Here is a 22087-nt window from a genome sequence, read left to right on the forward strand (position 1 = left end):
AAGCGACGATCTGATCGGTTGCTATGGGCAACATCTCCAGAAATCTCTCCAGTTTTCTCTCAAATGTTAGCAAACATGCCTGTTGGTGTATATTGGACCTTGTACAAGACAACGGAGTTTCAAGCGATGATAGCAGAATACTCAGTATCTCTAGTACCACATTCTCCACAGCTCAACAAGCACACCTCGCTCCTTCCTACCGATAAAGAAGACCACAGTACCACACCCCTTTCTTTCTCTCTTTCAGAAGGCGCCCTGATTCTGAGCTCGTGTTCACAGACGCTGCACTTTTGACGTCATGACGCTCCTGGAGCGCCCCGCCCACGTTATATTGCTAGAGCGGCGCCTTCCACAGTGCGCGCTCCCGTTGAACAGCACTGGTGAGTGCAAATCACTGTCTTTACGTCTATAGGGGCGGGTTGAACTGTGAGCCTGTATTAATACACGAATTAGTGATTATGTTGGTCAGAGGGCTTACTGTTCATATCTGCAGGGAGCAAGTTCTACGTTTAAACTTCCCCGCTCCTATTTTTCGTTTCCCCCGTCAGAGGCATATTTATAAAGGCAGGTCCCGGCCCAGACTAGGGATTCCTGCAGTGTGATGAACATAGCGTCCCACCTGTGCCTGTGTGTGCTCCCTGGCGAATATTCCCTTCCGGTTGTTGCTTTCTTAGATTTCATAGTGATCTTCTAGGTATGTTTTAATGCATTCATTTAAATCTTTAAAATATGAGCCCAATGCTGCATCGGTTAGAGCGCTATCTTCTATCTAAAGCTGCTGGAAATGGTGCCACCTAACAACATGCAAAATACCTTGAGGACAGAGAACTTGTTATAGGCTTCATCTATTTCCTCAATCGCTGTAAATGTACTGTTTATTCCTGTCTTCCTTTATGCATATATGCCACACACATATCACACAGTTTTCCAACTGGGATTTACAATATTCCACAGCGTACCCACTGGAGCTTACAATCTAAAGTCACTACGACATTCCCAGAGCTGCAAGGTCCTAATACTAGTTGCTGTGACACTGTATCTGCAGGTTATGTCTCTCTATGTTACTCTATTACTATGCCTCCAGGGGAAAATCTGCTGTGGTACAAAATACTGTTTGGAAGATATATATTTTTAGTGTCAGGATGCGTACAGTTTACATAGCCTGGCAGAATTTATCATTTCTTAACCATTTTTCAGAGAATAATAATGATAACACAAACTCTTCTTTCACTCATGGTTGGCTGAAGCCATTTATTGTCAAACAACTGTGCTTACTCTTTTTAAATCATAATCACTACACAAACTTCCCTGATCAAAACTTACATACTCCAGTTCTTTATACTTTGTATTGCCCCCTTTAACATAAATGACAGCTTGAAGTCTTTTGTGGTAGTTGTGGATGAGGCTCTTTATCTTCTCAGACGGTAAAGCTGCCCATTCTTCCTGGCAAAAGAGCCTCCAGTTCCCATATATTCTTGGGCTGTCTTGCATGAACTGCACATTTGAGGTCTCCCCAGAGTGGCTCAAAGATATTGAGGTCAGGAGACTGAGATGGCCACTCCAGAACCTTCACTTTATTTTGCTGTAGACAGCAATGACAGGTCAACTTGGCCTTGTGTTTTCGATCATTGTCATGTTGGAACGTCCAACTACATCCCATGTGCAGCTTCTGGGCTGATGAGTGCAAATTTTCCTCCAGTATTTTTTGTATTTCACCTGAAGTTATTTGTGGGTTTTTCCTTGCATCCCGAACAATTTCTCTGGCAGTTGTGGCTGAAATTTTAGTTGGTCTACCTGACCGTGGTTTGGTTTCAACTGAACCCCTAATTTTCCACTTCTTAATTAGAGTTTGAACACTGCTGATTGACATTCTCAATTCCTTTGATGTTTTCTTGTATCCATTTCCTGTTTTATAGAGTTCAACTATCCTTTAACAATTCTTTTGCTTTCCCCATCAGTGCAGCACTGGATGAAAGATGCAAGGGTCTGTCAGGAGTCCAGAAAGTCATTGACCTTTTATACACACCCACTAATTACAAGCAAACAGATCTCAGGTGAAAATGGTTACCTTTAATAGCCATTCTAACCCTTTTGTGTCAAGTTGTGTGCATGTTATCCGGCCAAATCACCAGGGTATGTCAACTTTTGATCAGGGTCATTTGCGTTGTTTGTGTAGTGATTATGATTTAAAAAGAGTAAACACAGTTGTTTGACAATAAATGGCTTCAGCCAACCACTAACCATGAGTGAAAGAAAAGTTTTTGTGTTATCATTGTGTTATCATTCATATTCTCAGAAAAATGGTTAGGAAATCATAAATTCTGCCAGCGTATGTAAACTTATGAACACAACTGTAATTGAACCATGAAACTGTATGTAGTTAAGCATTGCTGTGTTGAAAATATTTAACCATAGAAAACACTGCAGTACTTTTTCCTTGGTTGTATGCATTCCAGGCTAATATTAATTCTTCGACCAACGTTAAACTGCATCTCTAGTTTGTATTGTGCTTTTGACCCGATTTATGCCTTCTAACCTATTGTTCTTTTCTGCACAGCTTATTTTCACGCATGGTGAAGTGTGACTGAGACATTACCCAAGCCAAGACATGGCAGGGGGCCGTCGTGGCCCCAACCGGACTTCTTATTGCCGGACCCCCTTATGCGACCCAGGGTCGGCAGGGGGTGCAGCACATGGAGGTATGCCATCAGTTGGTGGAGTGAGATCCCGAGCCAGGTATATTATATTTAATTTGTATATATATGCTGTGCAACTATAGTAGCTCTGTGCTGCAGTATAACATTGCACTGACAACAACCCTCCACATTACATGGCCCCTGTATGTAACAAAAGGCACTAAATATACCCATTGTTTAGTAACCCTTATTCCTAGTAAGATATTTGTTTTTGAACAGGTAAGCAGTATATGCTTCTTACTGATTAGTTGCTAGGAGGGATGTGTTCACTATGTTTCTTTTTCAGCTGAACAACATTTTTAGGCTATGATCCCACAAATGTGTCCTCCCTTAGTGGAAAAGTGTTTACCGGTACATAAATTACCTAGATACATTGTATAAGTACATGAGCATTATTAAATATTTTATTTGTAGGCGATGGATGAACAGATACAAACTTTAAACAAGAAAGGACTAGTAACACAACTATGTTAATTACATTTAAAGTTTGCATCTGTTAATACAGACTCTAGATAGGCTACAGATAAACCAGCTGTCATTGATGATTGGGTTCTCAGGTCGGTACAGTAGAGCTACCATGTATTGATCCAGCACATTATAACTTAGCTAGTTGCACCAATGAATCCTGCTGAAGTTCTGGTCCAAACTAACAGAACTGCATTCATCTTCCACAGTCAGTGGATATGAGTGTCACTGTACCAATCCAACACATGTTGTTCTTTTACATCGTATATAATCCTATATAATAAAGTTGAAGTGTCTCTGCGTCCAGTCCCTGTGCGCCCGTTAATTTAACGGGCTTAAGTGAATCAATAATACAAAAGGCTGTGGTGTATTTCTCGCGACTGCTAGGAGTCACTGACATATTCTGCAGCTTATTTCGGAACCTGTTCTCGAAACCTTTAAGACATTAGTGGGTTTTTGTTGCAGTGTAGCAGTTTCCCCATACTGATAAGCAATGAATACGGTTCTCACCGCTTCTCGCGGGACAGAGCCAATTCTCTCAACACAGCCCGTCGTCCCATAGCCGTGAATATCCAGCCCCTTTACTGCTGCCGGACGGCGAATTCGACGTCACAAGTCTCATCTCGCGAGTTTGGCGTCACGACTACACGTATAAAAGCGCAGTGACGCTACATGTAAGCCGCTGAGTCTGTTGTGCGAGGCGGCCATACGCACTCATGGTCTGTTGCTCGCGGCTTCTACTTCTGTGAGGGGGTGTCAGGGGAACAATTACAAATCATTTATTTGGTGCTGGTTATTGTCTCCTTGGCACCAAAACCTCAGCTCCAGGGTTGCCAGGTCTCATCAAAACCAGCGAAAGTCGGCTACAAACTAGCCAAGAGGCACTTCAAAAATAGCCCAAAAATAGCACACTGCAGTGAAAAAAAAGTCTAGAAAATAAATGAATATATATATGAAAATATGCCTTTTTCAAATTTTCAGTTTCACAAATTTGAAGCAAAATGGGACAGATTCGCCTGTCCATGTAACTACAGATACATATACATGTATACATATACAATTTTAATAAAGTTGAAGTGTCTCTGCGTCCAGTCCCTGTGTCCGTGGGATTGCGCTACTGCGCATGTGCCCCACGAACCGTCAGTTGAAGTGTCTCTGCGTCCAGTCCCTGTGCGCCCGTTAATTTAACGGGCTTAATGTCTAGTTCATATATATTTTTTAATAGTAACTTTTTATTACATTTTCATTACAAAAAGATAGAAGGAAGGAAGAGAAAGCTATTCATGGAGAAGATATAATGGACTTTCCTCAAATAGACTTATTAGACCGTTGTTGCGGGCGAATCCAGCCAAGGAGTCCATATTTTTTTGAATTTCTGTGGGCAGCCTCTGGCAATATATGTTAGCTTGTACAGTTCGAGCTGGGAATTTATGAGTTTAATCCATTTTTTAAGCGTAGGAGGAGTTGGTCCCATCCAGTGTAGGGCTACCGTTTTCCTGGCGTAGAACAAAAGTGCTCTCATCAATAACCTGGAGTGGGTTCTAGGTACCAAAGCATCTGTTACACCTAGTAGGCAGGTAGCTGGGTTCAATACTTGCAGTAGAGTAAATTAGTCGGCTAAAAACTGCATTACTTTTTTCCAAAATTTCTGTATCTCTGGACAATACCATATGAGATGAATGAAATCTGCATCTAATGAGTTGCAGCGAGGGCATCTGGAATGCTCTAGGTGACCCATTGGATGTAGTTTTTTTGGTGTCAAGTACGTTTGGTGAACAATTTTAAATTGAATAAGCCTGTCTCTTGTGCTGATTAGAGGGAGGTAAAGGCTGTCCTCCATCTCTTCCCAACAAGTCAATCAAGTGAACTCCACTACCTTCCCACTTAAGTTTGACCCTGGGTCTGGGGTCATATCTTTGCGATGTAAGGTATGTGTATGTCTTAGATACTAGCTTATTTTCCCCTGGTGAGTGTATTATAGTTTCTACTGTTGTTTGTTGTATTTTGGGTGGAGTGGTATAAATGTTGTATTTGCATGTAGCTATACACTGACAGACCTGACAATTCTAGGGTTTGTTGGAACTGCTCTAGCGTTTTAAAAATACTCGCTTGCATTATACAGTATGTTGAAGTTGCTTGACTCCTGCCCATAAGTCCCCCCCCCCTACAAATTTGTCAAAGTTGCTTAATGAAGCATTATGCCATAATGGCAAATCTGGTGAGAGGGAGTTGTCTTTATTAGTAGATTTGTACAGAATGTCCCATGATCTCTCGGTGGCCTCTAATAATGGGATTAAGATTGGTAAGGATTTTTTATGTCTGTATAGAGCATGATGTAGAGGTTCAATGGAACTGAAGTATAGGGCTTCCAACAGGGAAGCTGGGTTTTCAGTGTCAAATGTTTTCCAGATGGAGGCATGGATTGCTTTTGTTGCTAGGTAGTATGATTCGTAGTTGGGCATTGCTAAGCCTAGTTGTGTTGTGGGGGCATGTAGTTTCATTCTAGCCACTGTGGCAGTTTTATGGGACCACACATATTCCACTTGTGTGCGGTCTATTATTTGCAGAATTAATTTTGGTATATAGCAGGGCGAATTAGTGAAGAAGTACAAAAATTTGGGAAGAAATACGATCTTACATATATTAACCCTGCCAATTTGGGTTAAAGGTAAAGTAGAAGATTTTGTAAGTGTACTTTTCATAAGTTGTATAAGAGTTTGTATATTAAGAGAAATACATTTGGTTGGATCCTTATGTATTAGAATTCCTAAATACTTAAATGTCTCAACTGTTTTAAGGTTAATTGTAGGGTTTATTGTCTGTAGCGCTCATATTGCTAAGTATAGTAGAGTGTTATCTGCGTATAAGAAGATTTTTTCCTCTAAATCTTTGTATAGTAGGCCCTGAATATTGGGATTTTGTGTAACTACAATGGCCATGGGCTCCATTGCCAACGCAAATAGTAAGGGGGAGAGAGGGCAGCCCTGTCTGGATCCTCTGGTTAGGTTGAAAGGAGTGGATAGAACTTCGAGGACCCAGGAGATTTAAAGGGATACTGTCATGGGAAAAACATTTTTTTTCAAAATGAATCCGTTAATAGTGCTGCTGCAGCAGAATTCTGCACTGAAATCCATTTCTCAAGAGAGCAAACAGATTTTTTTATATTCAATTTTGAAATCTGACATGGGGCTAGACATTTTGTCAACTTCCCAGCTGCCCCATGTCATGTGACTTGTGCCTGCACTTCAGGAGAGAAATGCTTTCTGGCAGGCTGCTGTTTTTCCTTCTCAATGTAACTGAATGTGTCCCAGTGGGACATGGGTTTCTACTATTGAGTGTTGTTTTTAGATCTACCAGGCAGCTGTTATCTTGTGTTAGGGAGCTGCTATCTGGTTACCTTCCCATTGTTCTTTTGTTTGGCTGCTGGGGGGGGAAAGGGAGGGGGTGATATCACTCCAACTTGCAGTAAAGAGTGATTGAAGTTTATCAGAGCACAAGTCACATGACATGGGGCAGCTGGGAAATTGACAAAATGTCTAGCCCCATGTCAGATTTCAAAATTGAATATAAAAAAAATCTGTTTGCTCTTTTGAGAAATGGATTTCAGTGCAGAATTCTGATGGAGCAAGCACTATTAACTGATTCATTTTGAAAAATTTTTTTTTCCCCATGACAGTATCCCTTTAAGCACTGGGGCTAAATCAAAAGATTTCCATGAGGGATATTTTTCCCTCAACCTTTTGGCTTAGCCCTTTGTGTACCTAGGAGCTCTGTAAACATAATTTTGTGTAAAGTGGCATCTATTCTCAGATAATTGGACCAATATATGAAAAGTTCAACAAGAATAATCAATGTTTCCTTCACCACTAAAAACCCTTTCAGTTATTTTTGTACTATCCCATATTTCCACTCGTAAATTCCTTACCTTTTAGACCCTAAAGCTCTAAAAGTTAGCTAATGACTTTTTGCATTATCTTGTGACAGATCTACATTTTCATTCCAGTTTTCACCATACCTTTTCTTCCTAATGCCTTCCATAACTCTCTACCATTCATAGGAGTAGCTCTAGCACTGGCCTCTCCAGTCCCCCATTGGCAGCTCAGACTGTGGTTCCACTGCGACACTGCAAGATCCCTGATTTGCCTGCTGATCGCCACCTCCTGTTTGAGTTGCAGCTGTTTTTCTGTCACCTTATTGCTCTGTTTGTGCACTACATCAACATTTACAAGACGGTCTGGTGGTATCCACCTTCTCACCCACCATCACATACCTCTCTGGTGCGTAACTATCACATTTTATATGTATAAAGTATAGCCAGCTTAATTTTGCATTGTGTGGGACTGTGTGTGTGTGTTGGGTTCCTTCTTTTTTTCATGGTTCTACCTACACTTATTGGTAACATTACATACCTTCCAAAAAACATGCATAGTTATGCACACACAGCTGCATTTTAGCCACTGTAACCTCAAGAAAATAAATAAAAAGCCTTTTCTAATTGTAAATTGTTAAAGGAGGAAAGGGGACCCGTCACAAAGACATAAAAATCTGTATAATAAGTATTTTCCAATTTAAACCTAAAACCAAAATTTCATTTTATTTTTTCCTTCAACCATCTTGGCTGTCCATCATATATTGCTTCCCCCAACTCTGCTTTAGGCATAGAGACAGGCCAAGTAATTAATTTCACTTTCTATTCTGCACTTGCTAGATGTGTTACTGCACGCTTCACATTTCCCCTCTCTCATTACAGTGTCTATAATTATGTAACCAGGGCATGGGTATTAGAACACAACAGGGGATTCCTAAAACAGTGGATTCAGTGCATAAAATATAAACAGGGATTGATTTGGAAATGTATTCTGGCTGCTTTATTTAAAATTCTTACATATATACGTTTTCTTCTAAATAATTGTAGGAGGAGAAAAAGGTTCTGCTACCAGACAGAATCAACTAATGCTTGTTATACATATAAAGAGCAGGTTGTTGGTAGTTTTACAAACAAAGTAGCTTTCTGCTTGATTTAGCCACAGTGTGACTTAACATATGTCTGATGTAATTATTTAATTTATTAGCCAGCTCTCAGAATAAAAAGAGGACAATTATAAGATGGATACTTGGATAGCTATTTAGTATCCACACAGGCCCAAAGGTTAACAATTCTAATAGCTTTTGGTGTTCCTTAAAAAGGGTTAGTTCACTTTAATTTTTTGATGGTGTAGATATTTAATTTGTTTATTTGGGGGGGGATCTCTCATGCTTTGGCATTCTGATTAGTAAAAGTGGGGCTTCATTACCATTGCAACAAGGCAGCAGCTTTGCATAATATAATTATAAGTATAATAACTAAGAAAAATAAGGTGGGGCTCATTTATAAACTTCCCGATTGGTTTGCAAAGTGAGTAGTGAATAACCTTGCACTCACGCAAATACCCATCTCATTTGTGAGCATGTATTCTCAATGCGAATTTGCAAAAACCGGAAAGATGGGCACAGCAGTGCAATTTTTTAGCGTTCAGGAAAAAACATGGGCAATACAACCATTTGCGAATAAATAAGCGATGCGCGACCTTTATAAATGACCCCCAGTGACTCCAGAAACCAGATAGCATTTTCAGTTCCACGCTAGTAAAAAGGCATATATAACCATTGACCAATTAAACAAACGACAAAACAAACTATGAATACCACGATCCATCCATGTTAAAGTTAATTTAATCGTTAACTTCTCCTTTTAAGTGTGATAGGCAGATATAAGCCATTCATAAGTATTATTCAAGCATAATTCAAATACCGACACTAAACATTATATTTTGTCATGAATTCTACAGAACTTTCACCTGATTGATTTTAATGTGTTGACCCTCACAACCATTGTGCTTGCACGAAGATTGATTGGTGCCATTGTAAGGGAGGTGAGTAAACGGATACATGAGGTGTAATTTTTCAGATGCTTGTTAACTGACATGCACTTTCAACAAACTTTCTCTTTGTTCAGGCTTCTCAGGGAGGGAAGTCCTCTATGCCACAATCACTGCTCCTGGTGGCAACACGATTTGCTGTGCTGACTGGAACCGGCTGGAGTTTGTGCCGATCCATTATCCTCTTGTTTAGGACGCACTCTTTCTTTAATCTGCTGTTTCTTTGCTACCCGTGAGTGAGAACACTGACTTGAATACAGCAGTAGTCCTAATGCAATTCATATCTAAGCTAACATACCATTGGTTCATGCAGAGATGGGCAGACAATGATGTTAATCTGATGCTATCATGATTTGTTTTTGTGAATTGTATTATTTTATATATAACCTAAAACAACACTAAGTAAAGTAATGCAATAAAACCTAAGTAGTCAATTCCAGGTCGAAATATACAACTGTGAGAGGCAGTATCTCTGGAGCATATTGCAGGCAGAAAATTAGTAAGTGCAGCATTGCACACTTTAGTTTTGGTAGATGCTCAGGCTCAATAGATTTAATTACCAGTTAAGGTAGATGCATAGCAAGCGTCAAGTTGGGGGGTAAGTTCCGACTTGGGGGTTAGGGAGTAAATGTGGGTATGTGGCACTTCAGTTGCCTTCAAGGTTGCATGGCACTTTTTTTTTTTTAGTAATTATCTAAACATAGTTGGCAGTTATTATGTGGGATTATACTCTCTAGGACTCCTAAAAAAGAGGTGGCAGGTGCAGTTACAGTAGGGAAAGCAAGATTATTTGAAAAGTAATTCATTACCGTAGTCCAAAACCTGGAAATGTGAGGACAATATAATGTGAAAGAAATTAGCGGATCTTGCTCACATCTGTGGTCTGTCAGGTGTAGGCCACCTTGTGTAAAGATGGTGTCTTTACTGGAGATAAATCTTTACTGGAGATAAAGCAGTTATATGGAAAGACCACCATTCCCATGCAGAGTAAACAGACTTGGAGCTTGTGAAAAGCAGGTTTTGAAAATAAACTTGAAGTGAGATTAGTTTGGTAATAGGAGTGAATAGTTTCCTCATTTGTGAGAAAGGTAGATTAGGGAATGAGGGTAGTAAATTGGTGCCCTGAATGCCAATTGTAGTTGCAACTATTTAATGGTATATTAAGAGCTATGGGCTGAGGATGGAAATTATATATTGATTTATCCCAATTGAAGTCTTTGTGCATCAATTCTGATTGCACGAATACTCTGGTCACCTTTAGAAGTAGATCTTTGGCATTAACTTAACCTTCCAGTAAATGAACGTTTCTGGAATGCATCCCACGATTTACACTTGGTATACAAAGTGAGATATTGTACAAAAGGAAACATTAAAGAACAGTGAATGAAAAGTAAGTTTGCTTAATTTTGTATATTTGGTCTTTATGAAGTAGGGGAAAGCAGGTTAACCTTTCACTTATCCCTAGTTAACAAAATAAAACCTGAAATGCAAATAGTAACAAAATTATCAAGCTTTCAAATGCACTCTGATAAAGATATGACATTTGCTGATAAAACTGATCAGGCAACATAATATAACCTGTTTAAAGAGATCTTAATTATGACTTAAATTTTTCCTCCCCTCTTTATTTTGTCCACTGCTAGTCTTGTTTGATTTTTCTACTTTTTCCCCTTCCCTAGTAGACTGAGATGTTAAAACATGCTCCACAAAGTAAAAACATTAGTATACATAACATCAAGTACAGGATGTTTATCCATAAACATTCAATATATGACATAATTCACTTGTTCACTTATTAGCTTCCCTTGTTTGACCAGATAATCATCCTATATATACATTTAACATATAAACACATCCTTTATTAATACCGTTAAGATAAAACATGTTTTAAAATAGTACTTCCCTCACTATATAGATAACCACAGAAGAATTATTTCTGGGACTTTGCAGTCAGTTGATTATGCAGTCATGACTTGACTTCACAATATTTTCAGTAAGTTTTTACACTACACCAACGATTTAAAAGCTTTCAAAATAACCATCACCTCCAACAATACTGTTAAATTATGGTTATGGCATACCAAGCATTTACCAAATTTTAACTTTGTTGTAGATACACTGCACCTGTGACTTGAAAGTCTTTTTGGAAACAATCAGATTGAAAGAAAATCATTTGAAAACTGATGGTTGTTGGGCCAGCATTCTGTTTGTGTGTCCATTAAAGTGCTGTGTTTTACAGACAGAATAACGCTTTAGAATTGGTTTGCTGTATGTGCAGTGAAATCCTATTCTATCACAGTTTTGCACAACCCGTGAATGTTAGCATAACTATATTACTTAACATTATCTTACGTCGTACAGAGAACCTTTTATATAATAAATTGGTCACAGGGAGGAATCATCATAGTATTTTAAAATTCTTACCATTCCCCATTCTCTCATCAGATTTGGGATGTACATCCCTTTCCTACAGCTAGGATGGGACTTCCGCCGCCCAGGCCTCTCCCACATGCCCAACACTCGAGATCTTGCCTCTATGGATCGGGGAAGCAAAGATTACTTGCATGTTTTGCAGCATATTCTAAGGCACCACATGCCCAGTGCAGAGCCCCTTCCTACGCATGCCTGCTGCCTGTCACCTGACCTTATTCGCAGTGAGGTGCACTACTTGAAGCTGGACTTCAACTGGCGTGTACGAGAGGTGCTACTTAGCTCCATGCTGTCTGCATATTATGTGGCATTTGTACCTGTCTGGTTTGTTAAGGTATGAACTACTGACCATAAAACCCATATTATTTTTATAGTTTTTTTTTTTTTTTGTATGGACAGCACCTCTCTCCCAACGGCTAGATTATTTCTGCCCCTGTGCACGGAACCAATTTCATATACAAAAATAACAAAAATGCCAGCACCAAGAGTCTTGCATCAAAAAAAACTTGTATTATGACATGTTATGTAAAAACCAATGTTTCGGTCCCTCTTGGGGGAAAAAGGTCCCAAGAGGGACCGAAACGTCGGTTTTTACATACCATGTCATAATACAAGTTTTTTTGACACAAGACTTGGTGCTTATAATACAGATGTTTTGGGGATCACAAATGGAATATAAACAGTCATGCCCTTGCAAATTAAGCAGTAGTCTAAGATACAGAACGCCCATGCCAAAACATCCACCAACATCCACCTTAGTTGTATTTAAACTCCACCTTCTAGTTTATAGATGCTTCTTAGGTGTCAGAAAGGCAACAACCATGTCCTTAGTCTAATCCAGATGGCGCTCAGCTCCACTCTATTCCTTTTTACCATGTACCCAGATAACCTGTTCACAATATACTGTGCTTTCTTTCTCCCGACACAGAGCACACAGTATTATGACAAGTGTTGGTCATGCGAACTCTTTCTTCAAGTATCTCTCAGTACATCAGTTATCCTCACACAGCACCTCCTGCCTGCACAATACTGTGATCTCCTGCACAAGGCAGCCGCCCATCTTGGATGCTGGCAGAAGGTGGACCCCGCACTCTGCTCCAATATGCTTCAGCACTCGTAAGAAACTTTTTACACACTGATCTATGTTAAACTGTATGTTTAATGTCAATACATACTGCTGCTTGATGGCGAATCCAGATCCACGGGCAAGAGACTGCTCAGTTCATCAAGGATGTAGCTAGTAGCGCACAACAAAGTAATTCTTCTTAAAAGTTTAATACCAGCTCATTCTTTTAGCTGAACTTAGGTAGATATTTTGTCATCACAAAATTCTGGTCCAATGTCTACCCAACCCACCCTTGCTATTTGGTATATATGGTCTTAACTGTTGGTAGAGATCTGTAACTTATTTTTCCCTTATAGCTTTGAAGCTTTAAAATAAGACTGATAAGACTGAGTATAGTTGCTCTAAAATAGTTGCTGAAAAGCTATATGAAATGTCAGAATTATTATAGAATTAGGTCTTAGGACAGGCCTCCCCCTGCTGTTACTTCCAGAAAGTCAAAGGTAAAAGGGAGGGGCCATTGGCGGTGCCCCTTCGGGAAATCCAGTATCCTTGCATTTTCCGTGATCTTTTAACCTTGCCATAGGTAGGAAAGGAGACTATTCAGATGGGCAAAACCTAAGAAGAGAGCCTATATAGGACTGTTCAACCTAAACTGGATATCAAGCTCCAAATGTCAGACCTTGATCTGACCAATACAAATACACTAACTGTGTCTAGCTACCTTGCAGATGTCCTGTTTATATGGGTAACTGTTTTAATATCCCACTGATGCATTTGTGATTCCCTTGACACCCCCCCCCCTATGTGTAATGGAGAAAACCCCTATTTGAAGGAGAACTACCCCACCCCCCACCCTACGGCTTAATGTCCCATTGCCCTCTCCATTTTGCAACACTTACATAAATTTGTAGAGTATCGGCGCTCAGAGGCGCCATGTTCGAAAGATACCGAATCTTTGTAAAGTAAGCTCTGAAAATCACTGAAAAGAAAGAAGAGGATCCAGAAGATACCGAAGTGTCCAAACATGGCGCCCCTAAATGCCGCTGTGCTAGTCTGCAAATTTAGGTCAGTGTTACCAGATGGAGCACATATTCTTTTTCAACACTATGTGGGGAGAAAGTGGGGGGTGTGGCAGTGGAGAAGGGAATGGGACACTTTCAGCTGTTAGTTCTCCTTTAATAAGAGTAAATTGCACCTTAGAAGCAATATTAGGCTTCAATTCGAACATCTGCCTGAAAAAATCACCACTTGCTCTAACACATTTTTATATTTGAGAAACCAGTTATTCTGTTAATGATTTAATGGTTTTGCAGGTGGATGGAAGAGTGCATGTGGCCACAGGGAGTTCTGGTTAAACATAATAAAAATGTATACAAAGCAGTTGGTCACTACAATGTAGCCATCCCCTCAGATGTGTCACACTTCCGCTTTCATGTAAGTATGTTTTGCTATTACTATGCACACTGCAAAATTAGACTCGAAGTGCAGAAGGAACACCGTTTTGTTCCTAATCATTCTGTGGCTCCAGGCACAATGGTTCTTATGTTTACCATAATTATTAAATTATTTACTCCTTGACAGTATAGTGAATTTCATCAGAAGGTAGTTAAAGAACAATTTTAGTATATACAGGGACACAATTTCACCACCATAATTGCTATATAAGTCCAAAAATCCCTTCTTTCCCCCTTTCCTCCAAATTATGGAAACAATCTTGAGAGATAAACTTTCAAAATGTCAAGCAGGCAATTTGTGACCTATGCACGATTTCTGAAGCCTGACCCACTAATTAGGTTTTTGTGAGCCGTAGTTGTATAGCACTATGTATGTTCCATTCCAGGGGGAGGGGGTGACAACAAAATTAGGTCTAACATCTCTTGATTCAGAGAATTATGAATGATTTTGGCACAAGCTTGCAGAGGACACCAGCATTAAAGAAGCATGGCAGTAGGTGCATTCAGAGTGATATATAATAGCTGTAAACATTGATTTTATCTAATATTTTATATTTTGGACTGTGTGGAGATGCTGGAGCACCTACTGGAAGTCGATACTAATGTCTTGCACATAGCCTCCTTTTGAGAATTGAGCCCTAGACTCAACTGGGTTACTCAAACTGGGTGGTACAAGTATGCAGTGACAATTCTTAATTATTAACTCTTGATGCTATACATTTCAGTGGCTGAAAGTGATTTCTCTCCCCTTAGTTCTTTTTCAGTAACCCATTGCGGGTCCTGAACATTTTGACTACCTTGGAAGGAGTTCTGATCTTTTACCAGCTGTATTCACTTCTTTCTTCAGAAAAGTGGCACCACACAATCTCCCTAGCTCTCATCCTTTTCGGTAATTACTATGCTTTCTTCAAGCTGCTCAGAGACCGAATTGTGTTGGGTAAAGCATATTCTTACACAGCGGTCCCTGACTGAACGGAAGTTAAACTGATTTCCTTTACCTTGTCCCCATGCCAGAGCTCTGTATTTTTGTTACTTTTTTTTTGTGGAATTAAAAGGAAGAGCATATTTTTTTACTGTGACACATTGTTTTGGTAATCATTATTTCTGAGACCTGCACTGTAAGGAGTTGTGTTAGAAAGGCCTATGTAAGTTGCAATATTATTTCCTTGAGTGAGTACAGTATGATACAGCTTACATAGTAAAAAGAAAATTTTCTGTACATGTAACTGTACAGTATTATAAAAAATATTTAAACAAAATATCCATATATACTGTACGTTATTTTATTTCTTGATTAGAGAAGGGCTATATTACAGATAATTTGTTCTTTTAGAGAGTACAATATAAGGTTATAGCATTTTGCAGCAACGCAATGTTTCAATTCTGTACATTTATTTATATATATATGGGTGCCAGCGATACTGTTTAGTAAAATTGTACACTAAGAGGCAGATTTATTAAGGGTCGAAGTGAAAATTCGTGTATTCACATTTTTTTTTTTAAAAAAAATTTGAATTGAGAATTATTCAAACTTGATTCAAGTTTTAATTCAAATTTCACGATTTATCTCTCGTACTCAAAATACACCAGAGTCAAATTCTACTCCCATCATGCTCTGTCATCTATGCAACTAGATTAGTATACTTCAAAGTAGAGCGTGGGAGACTGGACAACAAAGTGCAATTTATTACATTCTATCTGCAGATGTCAAAGTGAAGAGGAGCCACAGCTCCAGAATAATTGGATTATTACAGGAATCTATGTATAGCCATAAAACCACTAGTCTAAGGAAGCAAGTTATGGGGAGGAGATAATTTTGTAGCCTAATGGGGAATGAGTAACTTGTTTGCTCTCTGTTGTCTAATATCAAGGGTAACCTGGTAGGTACTATATCTTCTGTCTGACCCTATTTTTGAATTCCTTAAGGTGGCCATACACTTAATTACAATTACTTGGTCGCAGGAAAGATTGTTTATTTTCACTACAAATATTAAGATCTGAATTGTCAGATACCCAAGTAAAAACAGAAGAAATTCCCTGACTGATGATTTAGTAGTAACCCTTGGCCCTTAAAAATTTTCCATCCTGGCCAATAGACAAGATGATTGGTTGCCTCCTCTCCAACCATACACGCAATGAATATCATATGAAAAAAAGTTAATCATATTAGACTGTTTATGGCTACCTTTACAGTGTTTTTTTGTCCTTATATGCAGAGAGATGTGAAGTGACCAGAAAGCAATTCCCCCAGTCTACTCACACTCTAGAAGTTAGTTATGGAAAGAATTAAAAGCATAAAACACCAGTTCTTTAGCTTGAGCAGTATACTCCTTGCTCAATAGATAGGACTTGAACATACTTTTTTGCCTATTGTTTTAATAAAAAATTATGGTTTTTGTTTCTATATCTTTTACACAGGGAAATTAAGATCATCCATGTTTGGACCTAGCAAGATCAATAATTAGATTAACTATTCAGATAATCCCCCTAGATAAAAGACTACTGGTTACAAAACCAGTAATTCATATATGCACTCGTATTGAACAAGGGGATATACTAACCCTTGAATGTTTTGATGCTTAATTTTTGAATAAACACACAAAAGTGGCTAGCTATTAAACAAATCCAGTTACCTGCAAATCGGAAATGTAAGTTATAGGACACCTGGTAAAGTGATCATAGTTCTGTCATAATAACTGTTACACAAACCAAACAAACACTGGGCCAACAAATACATCTAGAGAAGAGCAGCTACGGTAAGTGAAAAAAAGAATATGGAAGGGGCAATATGATTAAAATATATAAATATATGCAGCGATTTGCTGCTTATCAATACAATAAACTGGCTGATGCCTTATTAACCAAATTTGCAAAAGTGTGGAATTCTTAACCTTAAGCAATTGGTTTAAATAGTTGGATTCCTTTCAGCAACAATAAAACACAATTTATGGACATATTTATTTAGTCCTTTGTGTGGATTACTTGGTTTGTTACCGACATCTAGTGTGCATTTTTATGTCAATAGCCCCATGAGAATATATTTACTGAGAAAAACATTGGGGGCCATTTATAAAGTTTGTGCATCGCATATTTATTCGCAAATGGTTGTATTGCCCATGCTTTTTCCTGAACACTAAAATATTGCACTGCTGTGCCCGTCTTTCTGGTTTTTTGCGTATTCACATTGTGAATACATTTTCGTAAATGAGACAGGTATTTGCGTGAGTGCGCCCAGTGTGCAAAGTAGAAAATATTATTGACTAACTTAAATTTGCAATTTTTGAAATGGTTTTGCGAATATTTTCTCCACCACAAAAGCTGTTATGGACATTCGCAGTATGGAAATAAATTGGCAATTCTGTTTGCACATTAAGTATACCACTCATCCAGTTTTATAAATATAACCATACACAGCGCAAATATTTTCAATGAGCGAATCATTCTGCCCTGCACGAACTTTATAAATTAGCCCCATTGACGTGTTCAATACTTATGTTCCCTGCTGTAAATATTTTATGCATATCTTTCTTTGGCCTCCGCCCATGATGTACAGGTATATTCTAAAACAAAACATAGATAAATACCGTAAAGGGGGGCCTGACTGTACTGCACTTTTCAAAATAGCTGGGCCCCTCTTGACAGCGCCGAAGCTGTGTCTAAGCTGACAAAGTCCCGAAAAGACCCAAAGCCAAAGTTGAAATCTTGAAGCCGTGAAAAGATCCGAAGCCACGAAAGGAGCTGAAGTTGAAATCCCTCTCCCATACCATAAAATACAAAATTTTCTTTCCCAGTATTGACAAGCGTCTTATGTATCAACAATAATATTTAACTAAATAAATACCAATACTCCTTCCTTTTGCAAAATAACATTTATTAGTAAGTCTCACACACTACGTTGAAATGCCCCGGGGCAATATGGTACATTGCAAGGGAAAGCAATACAACATTGTTTTATTCATTACTGTGCTCCTATAATTAACCAGTAGTAGAACGCTATGGCCTAGTTGCCCTTTGAGCACTTAGTGCCCACATGTCACATTCCCTGTAAATAATATAATTTGGGGCTGTTCATTTAACAGCAATGTACACAGAGTATTTTAGTGATAAAAATGATACCATAAAAATAATCTTAAATTCCCTTTAATGAAACAGAGAGAATTTCGATGGCTGTTTACGGAGGTATGGTAAAACATTTTACAAACAACAAATATAGTGATCTGTTGTGCAATATTGGGGCTAATCTATTGAGAAATAGTATCAGTAGTTCTTCCTTTTCCTTCCGTTTTCTTCCTACAGTTATTAATGTCTGGCGCTGTACTCTGCAGAATTGTATTCCCATTGATTTCTTTTTGCCCAATCTGCAGTTTTCGGGTTGCTCTTTTCAACATTCATCTGTTTTTCATGTTCTTTTTTTCTGGCCTTTTTTTCTGCTTTTAACTTTTTAAACCCCCCCCCCCCCCCAAATGACTATTCATCCCCCTAATTGCTTTTAATTCCATATGCTTATGTCACCCATATACATGCCCCTACACTTACCACTCACTACCTGCTCCAGTTGATTTTTACCCCCTCCTGCTATTTTAATCCCCTTTTACCCTCTCATCCCTATCTGAGCTCATCCATCTCTCACTATACCATCCGATGCTTTTCCTCTCTTACTTCTATACACTATACTTCTCTCTCTCTTCTATACACTCCCTCTACTGTTCACCAGAGATCTTCATTAAATAAAGCAGGGCAGTCCAACCGGCGGCCTGTGACCCCCCCCCTTCTAACTGCTGTGTCTGTTTACCATGTGTAAAATTTAAATGGTATCACTACAGAGATTAACTGGCCCCTGCATTGTTTAAACCTCAAATTCAGACTAATCCCCTGTATTGTTCACACGTGATCCCCCTGCATTTTTCATACTTGTGACACCTCTATTTTTCACACCCTAAAACCCTGTACTGTTCACACCTGAGACCCAGACTGAAACTGCCCACATTGTTCATCTGTTCACACTTTATACAAAATGCTAATGGAGCACCAGCACTGTATCACTGTTTGTAGTACATCTTAGAGTGGTCCTGATGGGGTTCACTGTCTCCTGCTCTGTTCTGCATTCCCTACTCTCCTCGTGAATGCCCTGCTCTGCCTGTGTATGGCATACTCTGCCTGTTTGTGACATACTCTGCTTGTGTGCAATATACTCTGCCCCTGCGTGCCCGTTCTGCCCGTGCATGCTCCACTCTGCCTGTGCATGCCCCACTCTGCCTGTGCATGCCCCGCTCTGCCTGTGTGTGACATACTCTGCCTGTGTGCCCTGATCTGCCTGTGGAACATAAACCTGGTATTTGTTCTGGGTTTTTTTTGTAACAAATTGATTTTTAATGGACACTGTAACACGAGCTTATGAGGTAGACTGGTGACATCTTGTGGATACAAATTAATTTTTATATGTTTACATAATATATGCACTGATTTATTTCACAGTTTTATATACTGTTTTATATACTAATTTATAATATTTATGATGAACACTTATGATAATTATATAATTATGTAACATTAGCTGGGTGGAAATTTTATATTTTATATTGACTGAACTGCACAGCGAGCTCTGATTGGTTAGTTCAAACTCAAAAGATTATCTAAAGGTTGTTGAAATGGTTTTGTATCATCCTTGAAAAAGTTCCTTATGAGGACCGAAACGTTGGAGCTTGATACAACAAAAATAAAAACGTGAAGATTTTTTAAATGCGTGTGCCGGTTCCTTGATATTCGTGGATATACAAACACTATAACCGTGCACCCCGGCAATACAAGTAAAATTGCCTTGGAGTGCAGATAATATATAAATTCAATCATGTGTGGTGCACTCGCAACCCCTAAATGGCAACTGCCTGGATGCTGGTCACAACAACGATTCATATATTACCAAGAAAACCGCACTCCAAGGGGAAAAAATAAAGTTATGATTTATTTTCAAATAAATCATAACTTTATTTTTTCAGCTTATACAATATATATATATATATATATATATATATATATATATATATATATATATATATATATATATATATATATATATATATATATATATACTTTTACTCTTGCCCTGACACGAACAGCCACCACACTAATTAACCACCTGGAATCACTGAAGTTAAGTAACCGGGGTTGCCGTAAACACTTCTGCGATACTGAAATTGGTGCGTGGAAGGAATAGCGAGGGGGTTTGTACGACTATCCCAGCTTGAGATGCAGCGATGCCCTCGTGAGGTTGATTCCCTGACCTTTTGAATTCATCGGTAACCTGGAACCCTTGATATAGTGAGCCTTACTGCGGAGCACCATAAAGGCAGTGTGAGTACCACGCCCGTCCTGGGTAATTGTGGTGAGAATGATGTCCGCTATGTAGCCGCTACACCGACTTACCATCTGGAACCACCGAAGTCAATTAACCGGAGTTACCGCATAAACGTCTGCTAGACTGAAATTGGTGAGTGGAAGGAATAGCGACGGTGTGTGAACGTCTACTCCTGCTTGTGATGTAGCGATGCCCTTGTGAAGTCTGATTCCCGGAACCGGTGATACAGTGAGCCTGACTGTGGAACGCCATGACGGCAGCATGAGTTCCCCGCCGGTCCCCGGTAACTTTGGAGAGAGGGATGCCCGCCATGGTGAGTGCCATCAAAGAGCCTTCTGTAACTTATCAGCAGCGGGTACTCCGCTAATCGAGCTGGCGAGGCGGTGATATTTTATAACCATTGCTTTTCATGACCGAGGAGCTCCGACCATAGGCCATGAGTGACTCACCGGCAGCTACAATGCCATTGAATGAGCTGGCTGAGTATGGATATTTGACATCTGCTACTATCTTACAGTTGTTATTATCTTTAAATATACGGTGCAAGTTCTAAATGAACTAAATGTTTTATTTTATTGTCCCGCTGATGGTGCACACTGGATGAGCGTACACACGGAACACAGGTGTGGTCATACGCTTATTGACTTTATCACAGGACTTGAACATTGGATGGGGGCTTATTTTATTGCTATTTCTATTTTTATTTATATTTATTTTTTGTTTATTCACCTTTCTCTAATTTTGCATTTTGGGTTTTTCAAGAATGTATGATATTACTTCTTGCTGATAATAAGGGAATGTGTTTATTTTTTGCTTGAAGGTTGACTATAGACAGTAAGTAAGTATTGACGACAGATAGCACATAGGATTTGGACTAACCACATATTAATTGAGTATGAGGGTCTAGATATAGGGATGCACGATGAGTAGTGCCACGAGAGGGGGTGTATATGATATAATTCCAGTAGGGCACCAGAGCGGGCAGCATCTATTAAATAGCACCTAGCTAATTTCTACATAACTTGGAAGATGGAGTTTACACACTACTGAGAGCGAGTGGGAGGACTATTTACTGTAGGGGTACACATAGCTAAGTTTGTAGCATTAGGGGGCAACAAGTGAAGTAGCAGGAAGCGTTGCAGTCAGGACCTTTTAGACATCCTTAAAGAATGTTACATCTGTGCCATTGATAACAAAGTTATAAATTTGAGTACAAATAATTAGTATATTGTTACCAAATAGTTATTAAGGCACAGTGCCCTGATGTATTGGTTTTATAATGGTTTTAGACTTGTTTTAATATTGTATCTAATTTAAATATATTATTAGATTTAACTGGAATGCATACCTTATTACGTAGTGCAATGGATTTGTGATTATCTAGTATAATTGGAGTCGCTCTGGTTCTGACGAGTAATAAACGTCAGAGCTGCCATTGTTTCCCGCCATGTTGTGTGTATATAAGGCATGTTTTCTGTACAATGAATACTTTGAGAAAGGCCTCGGCGAGGCCGAAACGTTAGTCATCTGTTCTAATAAATATTTTTAATTTTATTTAAGACCTGTGAGTGCGGATTCCTTTGGATTGTTGTAGATGAAATTATTGTCTCTGCACCCAGGCATATGAAGATCGTTTTTCGTGAGTGCCGACACTATGGTGGAATATATATATATATATATATATATATATATATATATATATA

General features: G+C 39.0%; 1 protein-coding gene across 5 annotated transcripts; it reads left to right on the forward strand.

The window, feature by feature from the left end:
* Positions 1-15108, forward strand: tmem39b.S (transmembrane protein 39B S homeolog). 5 transcript variants are annotated; one of them, XM_041583071.1, is made up of 10 exons: positions 1-380; positions 1959-2133; positions 2558-2736; positions 7219-7438; positions 8990-9073; positions 9157-9311; positions 11525-11843; positions 12438-12625; positions 13889-14009; positions 14783-15108. In XM_041583071.1, the coding sequence occupies exons 3-10, from the start codon at positions 2609-2611 to the stop codon at positions 14999-15001; spliced, it is 1434 nt and encodes a 477-aa protein (XP_041439005.1). In that variant the 5' UTR covers positions 1-380; positions 1959-2133; positions 2558-2608; the 3' UTR covers positions 15002-15108.
* Positions 15109-22087: the final 6979 nt, after the last annotated feature.

The sequence above is a fragment of the Xenopus laevis genome, chromosome 2S, assembly GCF_017654675.1.
Source record: "Xenopus laevis strain J_2021 chromosome 2S, Xenopus_laevis_v10.1, whole genome shotgun sequence".
Lineage (NCBI taxonomy): Eukaryota > Metazoa > Chordata > Amphibia > Anura > Pipidae > Xenopus > Xenopus laevis.